This window comes from Carassius auratus, chromosome 34 (assembly GCF_003368295.1).
Source record: "Carassius auratus strain Wakin chromosome 34, ASM336829v1, whole genome shotgun sequence".
Taxonomy (NCBI): domain Eukaryota; kingdom Metazoa; phylum Chordata; class Actinopteri; order Cypriniformes; family Cyprinidae; genus Carassius; species Carassius auratus.
In genome coordinates, this window is record NC_039276.1 from 27,617,401 (window position 1) to 27,631,318 (window position 13,918).

The following is a 13,918-nucleotide window of genomic DNA, read 5'->3' on the forward strand; positions in this document are numbered from 1 at the left end:
GACGGATCCTTCTTACCTGGGGTCAGTTGCATAAACTTAGCTTCTATGTTAAGATAATGTTTTAAGTATGATTATTTGACCAGCTAGCTGTTATCCAAGAGGTAATCAGTCTTATTCTGGAATTCAGCTTAGACTAATGTATGCTTTTATATAACTGAATTTTAAAAAAGATAACTAACTTGTAAGACTAGTCTACAAGTTAGACCTTATATGAAACTGGCCAATGAACGCACCCTTGTGTTGTTGATATTGATCCACACGTGTGTTCAGCCCACCATAATTACTACAATTACTACATCGCTAATATACTCTGGTATTTAATTAGCATTCAAATTAGCACAGTAAGAAGAATGCCCTCTCACAGTAATGATTACTTGTGTTGTGATCTCTCTCTCCAGCTGTGCTGACGATTGAGTGGTGAGGGCCACTTTTCTTAAGGGTGGGTGACGCAGTGGGCTACCCTCACCCTTTCTGCACCCATGGCTTGTGTCCACGAGCAACATGCCCCTTCCCCATCCCTCTCAGGGTTCAGCACCCCACTCTCCGAACCCCCCTTCTGTCGGCCCGATTCGGAGGTGCCAGCGAGCACGCCAGACACCGAGCTCACCCCGACCCAGTGCGTCCTCCGTAATGTGCTCTCCATCGACCCGGTGGGGGGCGGCAGCGGCACTCACAGCAACAGCCCCACCCTGAGCGACGAGCCCACCAACTTCTCCAACAGCGTGCTTAAGCTGCAGGAGGGCGGAGCCGAGGGCGGAGCCATGCGCAACCAGTCCGACAGCTTCCGGCTGCAGGCGGGTGGAGGAGGCTTTCTGGAAGGCTTGTTCGGATGCCTAAAGCCAGTGTGGACGATGATCGGGAAAGCTTACTCAACAGAGCACAAGCAGAGCCAGGAAGGTGAGTATGGCAGCTGCGGAGCAGTCGGGTGTTTCCGTGTTGTTTTGGATGGAGATAATGGTATGTCTCTTCCAGAATCCTGGGAGGTGCCATTCGAGGAGATCTCCGAGCTGCAGTGGGTGGGCAGCGGGGCACAGGGAGCTGTGTTCCTGGGCAAGTTTCATGGTGAGGACGTGGCTGTGAAGAAAGTCCGAGACATCAAGGAGACTGAGATCAAACATCTGCGCAAGCTCAAACACCCCAACATCATTACCTTCAAGTGAGTGAATGCACTCCTGCACACCAGCCTCACCCTCAAGACTATAAGTAGAGCATTTCCCAGAAAAATAAGTAGCCGTTGAGTATAAGTTGCAATTGGGCAAAATTGCATGGTTGAGAAAAAAGATTATTTGCATCAGTGTATAAGTCACATGACATGTTATTATTATTACATTTAGAAATAATGTAAAGTATCTTAAATTAAATGTTTACAAACATTATAAATACTATACACATTATAGAGTTAGGCTATCATAAAGGAACACATTTGAAAATGAAACCAGTGTTGGGCTCATGCACCTCTCTCATTCAGCACAATTCCAAATGTGTCCATACCGATGATGTGGAGTAACATTTCTTTGCTAAACTGTTTTTTATGTAACCAAGGTTTGTTCTTCACTTGTGTACCAATATCCATGCTAAACATCAACCTTCATCATCCTTAAACTCAGCTGTGAAACTTTTTATATGTTGGGTTGACTGCATTTTAGCTCTATAATTTTAACTCAATAATTTGGTCTCCTGTTATGAATTCAGTTCAGAAAAAATATAGATGGGTCGTCATGGACCCCCTCAGCATACGGCCGGTGAGTCCCATGAATCTTCTGAATCTCAACAGTTTATACCAAGTGTAGAGGAACAAGCCGAAACTGATCGCCACACTAATCGATGGCACAAACAGGGAGCGAGACCCAAAGGAACACCACCATTGCTTCCTCTACCCCAGATTCGACTATGACAAGGCTTGTAAATACTGGTATTCTACCACCCCCTATACATCTGGAGAACAGATTTGAAGCATTAATAAATGTGGGTGAGGAATCCCCAAATGTATTTAAACATGGCCATAGACAATTGTTTAAACCAGATGGCCTCCACCCAAACAAACTTGGTGGAACATGTAAAGTGGGGAACAGAGACCAGAAGTGCAAAACAAAACAGGGAGACCAGGAGGGAGGTGGACCGGCGGAGGATCAGGGGGAGGGATGGAGGGCCAGGCTCACAGAGGGGAACAGGGACAGGAAGTGAACAACCCAAAAAACAACAACAACACAACAGGTGATCAGGGTGGGTCAGGGTGTTCAGGGACCCAGGACAGTGCCGACCCGGCAGAATTCCAAGGCCGAAGACCACCAAGTCCGTCTGGTCGAGACCGGAGCCCCCCAGGGCTGAGAAGAAGACCACCACAACCGTGTGGTCGGGACTGAAGCCCACCAGGGCGGCGCCGAAGACCACCACAGTGGGATCGGACTGGCAGGAGAGCAAGTCTGGTTAGACAAGTCTGAAACATAGAAAATGAACAAGTTAAGGGTAGCCTCCGTGGCCACGACAGGATCAGTAAGGCGCTCAGAGTTCGACTGAGACATGACGAGGCTCTGGAAGTTCCACAGAGGCAAGGAAAGACTCTGGTAGATCAGCCGAGACGTGGGAAGGCTCTGGTAGTTCCGCAGAGATGTGGACAGACTCTGATAATCCCATGGTGTTTAGACTCGATTCCAGAAGATCAATGCTGACTTGACTCTGCTCATGAAGATCATTGATGGCCTGACTCTGCTCATTAAGAACATTGGTGACTTGCATTTGTTCATGAAGATCAATGGTGACTTGCATTTGTTCATGAAGATCAATGGCGACTTGCCCTTGTTCATGAAGATCATTGGTGACTTGCATTTGTTCATGAAGATCAATGGTGACTTGACCTTGCCCATGAAGAACACTGGTGACTTGACCTTGTTCATGAATTTCACCGGTGACTAGCCCTGACTCTGGAAGGTCAATGGTGACTTGCCCTTGTTCATGAAGATCAATGGTGACTTGCCTTTGTTCATGAAGATCATTGGTGACTTGCATTTGTTCATGAAGATCAATGGTGACTTGACCTTGCCCATGAAGAACACTGGTGACTTGACCTTGTTCATGAATTTCACCGGTGACTGGCCCTGACTCTGGAAGGTCAATGGTGACTAGCCCTGAATCTGGAAGGTCAATGGTGACTAGCCCTGACTCTGGAAGGTCAACAGTGACTAGCCCTGACTCTGGAAGGTCATCGGTGACTAGCCCTGACTCTGGAAGGTCATCGGTGACTAGCCCTGACTCTGGAAGGTCATCGGTGACTAGCCCTGACTCTGGAAGTTCAACGGTGACTAGCCCTGACTCTGGAGGGTCAACGGTGACTAGCCCTGACTCTGGAGGGTCATCGTTGACTAGCCCTGACTCTGGAAGGTCATCGATGACTAGCCCTGACTCTGGAAGTTCAACGGTGACTAGCCTTGACTCTGGAGGGTCATCGGTGACTAGCCCTGGCTCTGGAAGGTCAACGGTGACTAGCCCTGGCTCTGGAAGGTCAGCGATGACTAGCCCTGACTCTAGAAGGTCAACGGTGACTAGCCCTGACTCTGGAAGGTCAGCGATGGCTAACCCTGATTCTAGATGGGAATCAGAACTAATGAGGAATATATAAATCAAAAGAGTCCTTTAATTATAATTTGTGGACAAGGAGGAATTAAACAGACAGGGTTTTAAACACGGGAGGTAATCAGGGGAATGGAGAAAAGGTGGGGATTAATCAATTAACCAAACAAGAAACGGGACATGACCAAAATAGGGAAACACAAAAAGAACAGAAAGTCCATGATCGTAACAGATCGCCCCCTCCCGGAACGGTGCCTCCTCGGACTGAAAGATGAATACCAGTGGAGGGAGGGTGGGGGTTCTGGAGGCGGTCGTGGGGCAGGCAAGGGAGAGTGAGCATGGAGCATGGAACCAGGGTGGAGCTGACGGATGGAGGAGCCAGGGAGGAGCCTGGAGCAGGAGAAGCCAGATGGTGCTTCAGAGAGAGGCCAGGATGCTGACCCACGGTGGAGTCAACGGCGGGAGGAGCCATGGTGGAAGACGAGCCGACAACACCAGGGGTTCGACTGACGGAGACTGCGCCAGTGGATGAGGAGCCCAGGTTGGAGCTAAGCAGACGGAGAGCCAGGGTGAAACAGAGAAACTGGAGGGCCAAGGCGGAGCAGAAGGCTCAGGCGATCAAGGCACAGGCGGGATCCCGGAAAAGACCGCTGCGGATCCGGAGTGACTGAAGATGAAGGTGGAACTGGAGGGAAGGAGGAGTCTGACAGAGCCAGAGGGATGGAGTGATGAGGCGAAGCCAGAGGAATGGAGTCCCAAGGCGGCGGATGGTCGCCAACTGACCAAGGTGGAGCCGGAGGGACGAGGATGACCAGAGCGTCCAGATGGCTCTGACTAAGGGTGAGCTGCGGGACTGACTGGCACCAGCGGAGATGAGGTCGAGGAACTGGCTGATCTAGGAGGAGGTGAGATAGGGAGGCCGGGAGAAAACACAGGAGGATCAGGGCTGTACAGAGCCAGCAGAGAAATGGAGCAGGGGAAATTACTGGTCTAAGAGGAATGTAGAACAGGTTAATCATTAATCAATTAACCAAACAAGAAACGGGACATGACCAAAATAGGGAAACACACAGGAACAGAAAGTCCATGATCGTAACACATTGGTTAATAACACTGTTAAAATTCATAATGTAGGCTAATACAAAATAAATAATTTTTGTACATAACATGTTACTACAACTGCCTGCAAAGGGAGCCAAAGGGTAGTTGCTGATGTTACACTTACAGTAGGATCAAATCCTTGTTTAGGCTATTGGCCAACCATTTAATTCAAATATACACATAATCTTCATTTTTGACCACCTTTTTTGTTATATATTTTGTTAAAATATAAAACTACTTAATTTTCTTTTGCATGATTTCTGAATGCTTGAGACAATAAAATTATATATATATATAAAATGTATAAATAATAGTGGTCCTGTAGCTCAACTGGTAGAGCACTGCGCTAGCAAGCAAGCTAGCGCAAGGTTGGGGGTTCGATTCCCTGGGAACACATGATATGTAAAAATTGATAGCCTGAATGCACTGTAAGTCGCTTTGGATAAAAGCGTCTGCTAAATGCATAAATAATAAAATGTATTTACTTTTTATTTTTGATTTGATTAAAGTTCTATTTTGACCCCTACAGTAGGTGCTTTTGTTGTTGTTGTTGTTGTTTGTTTGTTTTTTCATGATATTTGAGGAAGGGGTGCACAACAATGTAATCCTGCTTAGGACACCCATTTGGCCAGCAGCGGCCCTGTTTTATGTTCTGTAAAGAGACAACTCTTCTCTATTCGGCAGATATCGTTGCTTTTGGTTTGTGGATTGTCATTCACAGAAAGTCTATGAAATATTTTGTCTCCCTTTTTTGTATCGGTATATCGGTAATGACTATATTCTATGATTTTGACTGCAATTGCACTTTTATTGCCTTTTAAAAAAGAATATTTTATCTAACTACAAGCAACAGCACAAATAAATACAATAGAGTAAAGATACAAATAAAATATATAGTGATTTTCAGTTTTTTAGCATTAGTTTTTAGGTACAGAAATTTAATAAACTAATCAATTGTAAAGCAGCATTGCATATTGGACTGCATAAATGAAAGATTATTCTTTATTAAAGTTACAAAGGCTTTTCAATCAAGAGCAGTGAGTGATTTCTTTGTTGTTGTTGTTCGATTAATATAAAGACTGTCACTTTATACACTGATACAGCAGGCGTACATTCAGCTGGCTATGTCTGATGTAGGATACTTACCAAGACGGGCATTTTAAAATACCTTTTGTGTGAATTTGTCCATTTAAACACAATACTTTAGAGAGAGCTTAATATTTGCATGCTTCGGATGAGCACACGCACAAATCTTCACCCTGCGCCAGTGATGTTGGCACTTAAATGTTTAAACTGACAAAGCTTAAATGAGTTTAGTTTTAACAGATATTAAAGTGTGCTGTGCAGGTATCACCTGTGTGCTTGCGCTATCAGCACCCGGGTGATGAAGGAATAAGTTATATTTATACACAGTGTTGGGAGTAACAGCGTTTAAGTATAACAGCGTTCCTAACGGAGTTAAATTTTCAGTAACAGAGTAATCTAATTAATTACTTTTCCCATCGTTGCAATACCGTTATCTTTACTGAGAATGTAAAGTGTTGCATTACTACAATTTGGTTAAATAAAGTGCGAGGTATCATCAGCTGCCTGACACCGTTGCAAATCCGATGATGATTGGCTGGGTGGGTGGAGCCCTGCTCACGCTGTCTCACTGCACGGTCGAGACATAGGTCTCTGCAGAAACAAAAGTGGGCATTTATCACCATGTGGGTGTTTTCAAACTGCTGGGTGTTTCTAAATCATGCAATCTAATTGATCCCCCTTACCCAACCCCTCATTCCTAAACCTAACGTCACTATGACGTCAACAAATCAGGTATCATGGTGTAAAAACACCCTGATCTGGTAGCTCCCATTACTTTCCTGCAGAGACCTATACTTGGCACACTCTGACAACCACTAAACACAAGACGGCATTAGGGATAATGGCGTGCCATGCTATGCCCAGGAAAAAAGACTTTATCCACGTCTGCCTCAAGCAACTCAAATCTTATGAACCACCTCACATCAGCACATGCTAACATGTTACTGTACTGAATATTTAATGCTGTGTTCAAACCAGACACGACTTGCGTGAATAAATCGCGCTATTCGTGCGTAGTTGGACATTTTGAGTTCATACGCTTCATTCGCTCGTGAAATTAACTTCCCAACAGACGCGAATTCATGGGGGATTTCTGCCAGTTGAGTTCACGCAGCATTTAAACTAGCATTTTCCAAATATTACTGTTATCGTGACATGAAATGTAGTTTTAAAAGTATTTCATGCAAGAATGCAGTTGTTTTAAACTCAAATATGTGGTTTATTTAAAAATGTTTTTCGCCAATTTTCGGAGGCTGTCTATTCGCGTCTTTGCATTGAGTTAACATTGAAATCACTCGCGCCAGACGCTCTCTTGCATCTGGTGTGAACACACCATAAGAGTTGGATAGTGTTCTGTTTATTTTGCAGTAACTTTAGGCCTAATATACAGTAACAGAGATTTGCACTAATGGCCAGGTTTCCCTTTGTTTCTTTTTACCCAAGTTTAAATTTGTTTGTCTTAATTTTGCACTTGAATTTTATTTACAATGTTTATTTTTTATATGTTTTTATTTCATGCATATCATATGTCAGGCTGGAATCTATTGATTTCAAATAAATACAACATTTTCTAAAATACTTATAGTGTTTTTATTCTTCAATCAGTTAATATAAACATCTTATATATTAAATATGTTATAGGACATAATAGCGTTATAGAACATAAAAAAATAACGTCACAGGTCGTCCTAGAACAGGACCTCTTCATTTTAATGATCACTTCATGTATGATGGCAGTAGCAGAATTCATTTTGAAGGGTACAAAATCATCTTGGCTACCAATATTCAAGAAAATGCCACCAAACTCATTAGAAAGCACTTTATATACGATCAGGACCCTGACCCAAAACACCCTGCTAGTTCAGTCAATTCAGCCACTTTATATGGCAAAGAAATTTAAAATCTTAGATTGCCCAAATCAGTCTCCAGATTTAAATCAGATTGAACATTAATTTCAGCAGCTGAAGAGGAGACTAAAGACAGAAACTCCCCAAAACAGGCAACAGTTGGAATTGGCTGCATTAAAGGCTGGAGAAAAGCATTTCAAAGCATAAGACCAAGAGATTGGTGATGTCTGTGTGTTGCAGACTTACTGCTCTGATCACATGTAAGGGATCTGCAACTAAATAGCAGCTTTTTATCTTGTACATCTGCCTTAAATTTAACTATTCCAATACTAATGCTCACATCAAATAGTGGGATGAACTCTAAAAGTGCTGTCATTGTTATTTGGTAAAACAGGTATGTGTCGAAAGACCTAATAATAAAATATGACATTCTGTAGTTTTGTCGCATATTCATCTTTTAATCATATTTGCAAATGTCTTCACTCCACAGCAGAGAAAGCAATGTTGTCTTTACTGTTCCAATACTTATGGAAAGCACTGTATATATATACTGTATGTGTCACATGTATGTTCCGGTTTTCCTTATTTGGTCCTTCCTTTTTCTGTAATAATAATAAAAAGACTTGTGATTTCTCACTCAAAAATATGGTAGCAAAATGGCAAGACAAAACAAATTAACCTTAAATAGAAGTCTAACCTTTGCTCAGACAGTTTTTTTTTACAATATAATTATAGTTCACAGTAATACATCATGCATGACTAAAATATGGCATGAAGAAAGGTTAGCAGGTGCGTCGCCAGAGAATTTTGAACAGAGGTGCTGAGGGGTGCTAGATCATTGACGTGGAGCTGGGCAATTATAAATATGATTAAAAGATGTTGGTCTCATTCGCAACACAGATGAGACAAACTACAGGAGTGAGGTGAGCCGCCTGGCCGGGTGGTGCAGTGAAAACAATCTCTCTCTGAACGTGGAGAAGACGAAGGAGATTGTTGTAGACTTCAGGAGAGTGCACACTCAGCACGTTCCTCTGGCCATCAACGGTGCGACTGTGGAGAGAGTGAGCAGCACCAAGTTCCTGGGTGTGCACATCACAGAGGACCTCTCCTGGACTGAAAACGCTGCAGCACTGGCCAAGAAATCACAACAGTGTCTCTACTTCCTCCGCAAACTGAGGAGAGCCAGAGCCCCGGCCCCCATCATGTACACCTTCTACAGAGGCACCATCAAGAGCATCCTGTCGAGCTGCATCACTGTGTGGTATAGCGCCTGCAACGTGTCCTGCCGAAAGACTCTGCAACGCATAGTGAGAGCAGCTGAGAAGATCATTGGTGTCTCTCTCCCCTCCCTCCAGGATATTTACAGAACCCGTCTCACTCTCGAAGCCCTCTGCATCACATTTGATCCCATTCACCCATCACACAGCTTCTTCAGTCTGCTGCCATCAGGGAGGAGACTGCGGAGTCTCCAGGCCAGGACCAGCAGACTGAAGGACAGCTTCATCCACCAGGCTGTCAGGAAGCTGAACTCACTCCCGACCTTGCCCCCCTCCCCTCTTCTTCCCCATGCACCACTGAACTATGAACCTCAGTCCCCCCTCCCTACAAGCTCCCACTAACACTCTGAGACCTACACCAGACACTTTGTGCAGCATTGGCCTGCTCACTACTTCATTCAGGACAACCGGCTGGATGTACATTAACCTGGTTATTACATGGCTGCTGTCCACAAAAGTAAATATGTATATGCAAAATATTGATTTGAGTTGAAATATTTGAATGCAAAGCTTCTGTGAAGACAGAAGTTGAGCGCAAGCAGCAATTTCAAACTAGACGGACGTTTATGGGAAACGGAGCTGGCAAACCACGTATTACACAACATTTCACCAATTAAGATGAAAATGTTTTAAAACTTTACCAGTTTGTTAGTTCTCTTATTATCCATTACAGCGTACAAAACAATCGTAGCAAAATGGCAGCAGCTGCGTTTGTATGAGACGAGAGCGAGTCTGCGATACCATAAACAACTGTACACCATTTTGAATAGAGTTTTAATATTTTATTAGCTAAACAAAATGCAAAGCTTCCACCCAGAAAAATAGATTTCAAGCAAGAGTAGGGCACCAACTGCTGTTACCAGGATGAGCCTGTGTTATTAGCTTTTACAGGTTGTTATCCAGGGATAAATTACCTCTGAATGTTGTGACCGACCAATCAGAATCAAGTATTCCACAGAGCCGTGTAATAACTGTATTTAATGTTCTACTGTTAGTGTTATCTGTATGCACCATGGGTCTGAGAGTAAAGCCATTTCAATTCTCTGTATGTAAGTACTGTATATGTGGAAGAATTGACAAAAAAGCAGACTTGACTTGTTATTATTATTAATAATAATAAAATAACCTAACTCGACCACTCAATTTTGTAACATTTTATTTCATGATTATTTGGCTCATCACAATTTAATAAAACATTTTCATTTTATTAAATTAAACAAGTAGCTTATAGATCAGTCAGTTCCCAAAGATTTTTATACAGTCACTTAAAATTCACTGAACAAGCATTTGGTAATGTGAGTCAAAGTCAGTATGACATCATACAGCACTGGGGATATATTTCCTTGAGCCTTCACTCTCTGTGTAGTGATGATGTACAAGCTGCTGTTTCTCCATCACAGCTGCTCTCAGATATATAGTGGAGACAGACAAAGATCTCTCACTCCATCTCTCATCGAGAGAAGTAGGGCTGCTATATGGCGGTTCTCTCCGACTTTAATTTAAGATGAATATGCGCCATAGATGTGCATATCAAGTATTTATGAGAAGTGTGGGAGTATAATCATGTTTACTGCATGACATGGGGCGCCCGCATGATCCCTTGCATTTCTTCCTGCAGAAAGAACTTAACATAGGCTCCTCCATTATTTTTGGTCATACAGATAAGAGTAGCCTAATAGGCTATTCATTCATACAAAAACCTTCTGCTTTTATTTATGTACACTCACAATAACACCAAAATATTGAGCTTTTGTAAAAATAAAGGTGAAAAAAGGATGCGCTTTCTGCCAGTCTCCATTAACTGGAGCCACCTACTTGCCACACAAAATAATCAATCTATGGGTAAAAATATCTTAAAAGGTCTACTATTGAATGTAATAAAAAACAATATATATTATGTAATTATGTAGTCCATATGAAAGTGTGCATTTCCATCACTGTCCGCGTCTGCATTCGGTAACTTCATCTTTGCAGCCGACACTAGTTTATTTCTAAATAATTCAAATGTCTTCTTTTCCTCAGGCACATTCAGAATCATATATTTTTCTTTGCTTTGTGACAAGCTTTATGCGCACGCGTGAGCACGGAATATAGGTTACAAGCCTATAAGCGTAAAGCATGGTAATTTATTTAATTATATTAATCAGTTTAATAAAAACTTGAGACTAATAGACTAGAAAAATCTGTAGTTGGGGCAGGCCTACTTGGCACATTTTTAAACTTAAATGCTATGACATTATAAAACATGCGACTGCAATTCACGTCACTCTGCATTGCATGAGTTATGCATGCATTATCAAGTCAAATGCTTTTATTTTATTTCATTTTGGGGGGTGGTTTGGTCTTTCTTGGGGCCCCTCCCTAGCACCACCCATGAAGGTGAAGATGAAATTATATGAAAGTATAGTTGCACAGCTGTTCAGCTGTTCAATAAATCACCATTAAACAGAAGAAGATGTATGTTATAATGTCATATGTTATAATAATAATTTGGTGGCATTATTCATAATCTGAGAAGTTCAGTTTGACAAGCTACAGCGAAACAGCAGCTCATGTTAACCTCTTTCACATTGCAAACTCTCTGTGTATATACCTGTATAATAGTGTGTGTGTGTGTGTGTGTGTGTGTTTCAGGGGCGTGTGCACGCAGGCTCCGTGTTACTGCATCCTCATGGAGTACTGTGCTCAGGGCCAGCTCTACGAGGTGCTGAGGGCCGGCAGGAGGATCATGCCGTCTCTGCTGGTGGACTGGGCCATGGGCATCGCAGGCGGCATGAACTACCTCCACCTGCACAAGATCATACACAGAGATCTCAAATCACCCAAGTATAATGCTTTCTACCAATCCACACAACGCATGCGCACACTGAGAGTGTACCTCACACACGTGTCTTCTCTCTGTCAGTATGCTGATCACACACGACGACCTGGTGAAGATCTCTGACTTCGGCACGTCTAAGGAGCTCAGAGACAAGAGCACCAAGATGTCGTTTGCAGGCACTGTGGCCTGGATGGCACCCGAGGTGATCCGGAACGAGCCCGTGTCTGAGAAAGTGGACATCTGGTACGATCCGTCTTGGAGTATTCACAAACACTCTTCCAAACTATTTTACAGGCTGAACAAAAACAAAGCAAACAAACAACACATGCATATTTCATCAACTGAAATATTGTTAATGTACCAAATTACAAACAACATCACATGTACTTACTATTAAAATAACAATAAATTGTGCTTTATTACATGGAAGTATCCCTAACAATATTGTAAGTACATGTAGTTAATTAATATAACTTTAATGTGTAATTACACTGTCACAAGGACAGCTTAAAATAAAGTGTAACCTTATTTTTTGCTTTTAGAATAGTTTAACATTTTCTTGAAATGTCCCATAAAATCTATTCATTTTCCTTGTTAGGAAACTGACCGACCATTAACCAGTGAACAGGTTTTTACTGTAGTCTTATCACAGTCTTTTACCGTTACAATGATAATCCATTGCTACAGTGTACCTCTAAAGGAACAAGGCCAGAGACTTTTATGAGCAGAAGAACTGTAATCCATCTATAATGAGCAGAAATGGCAGACACTGAAGTGCAGGAGATGAATGCGGCGGTCAGTGATGTGATGTGATGTGTGATCTGTGGGGTCTGCAGGTCGTTCGGTGTGGTGCTGTGGGAGATGCTGACCGGTGAGATCCCCTATAAAGACGTGGACTCCTCCGCTATCATATGGGGCGTGGGAAACAACAGCCTGCAGCTTCCTCTTCCTGAAAGCTGCCCTGATGGCTTCAAAATCCTGCTCAGACAGTGCTGGTGAGAAACCACGAAAGAAAGAAAGAGTGCTTCATTGTGTTGAATGTGCACTTGTTGTAGAATCGTAACTGTAATGCAGATAATATAATGTGAATGTAATGAAAATCCACTTTAGTGAACTTACGGAGAGATGCACTTCCATGACTGTGTTTCTCAACACATTTAAGTAGTGCAGTCTGTAATAATGTCAGATTAAAAGTTTTCGCATAAAGTTCTGTTTTAATAATCTTTTGTCTTGTTTTAAAGAAGTGCACTTTTTTTTATGTGTTGACTAACATACTAAGCACATGTAAAGTACTGGATGTTTTTATTTTACATTCGAAGAATGTACTGAATTGCAACCTCATGACGAAAAAAAATAAAATAAATAAATATATATATATATTTAAAAAACAGAACACAGTTTTTCGATAGAAATGCCATGAAAGTATATTTTAGTTTTCTATAAATGATGGTCAGTACGTTCGGCAGTAACACTTTAACCATATTTTACAGACAAAAGCAGTAATTCTAAAAAATATTTATTATATATAAAAATATATATAGAAATATATATATAAAGATACACTGAAGTCCTATTTGAGTTGGTCAAAACACTATAAGTTCAGCCAAATACATTTAATGACATTTTAGATTCAATTCAGTGTCTGAGAACATTACATTCGGTTGACACATAAAGTGTATTCTTTCCTCAATGAGCTCTTTTTAAAGGGTACTTTTTCAGAAAAGAAAGAAAAAAGATAGGAGAAAATCATATGGAAAGAGCATCTCTCTGTGCAAAATGACAACCAAAAGATGCAATAAGCAGAGAAGAGTTAACTGACTGGTAATCATTTCCAGGTGACTCTTGTAATGCTAATGTGTGTGTGTTCGTGCGTGTGTGTGTGTGTGTGTGTGCAGGAACTGCAAACCCAGGAACAGGCCGTCGTTCAGGCAGATTCTGCTGCATCTGGACATCGCGTCTGCAGATGTGCTCTCCACCCCACAGGAGACATACTTCAAATCTCAGGTGAGACTCATTCAGTGCTCAACAACAGCACAGGAGTATCATGGTGGCCAAATATCAACTTCTGTTTGCCAAAACAAAATATTTCAAATTCTAGTTTAAAACACGTGTGAAGTTCTCAGAAAATGCAGTTTAAAAACCAACATCTAATGACCTTAACTTAGTGGTTACACTACATGACATTTTTAAAGGTGAAATATATTTCCTGACAGTCCAGG

The 13,918-nt window shown here is 42.1% G+C and overlaps 1 protein-coding gene across 1 annotated transcript in view; it reads left to right on the forward strand.

Moving 5' to 3' along the window:
• Window positions 1-13,918, forward strand: part of LOC113053683 (mitogen-activated protein kinase kinase kinase 12-like) — a 34,402-nt gene that overhangs the window by 3,725 nt on the left and 16,759 nt on the right. The window contains exons 2-7 of the mRNA XM_026218867.1: window positions 399-897; window positions 973-1,156; window positions 11,513-11,704; window positions 11,784-11,942; window positions 12,536-12,694; window positions 13,595-13,703. Of these exons, the coding sequence (XP_026074652.1) occupies window positions 480-897; window positions 973-1,156; window positions 11,513-11,704; window positions 11,784-11,942; window positions 12,536-12,694; window positions 13,595-13,703 (1,221 nt within the window). The 5' untranslated portion in view covers window positions 399-479. The remainder of the gene's footprint in view (window positions 1-398; window positions 898-972; window positions 1,157-11,512; window positions 11,705-11,783; window positions 11,943-12,535; window positions 12,695-13,594; window positions 13,704-13,918) is intronic.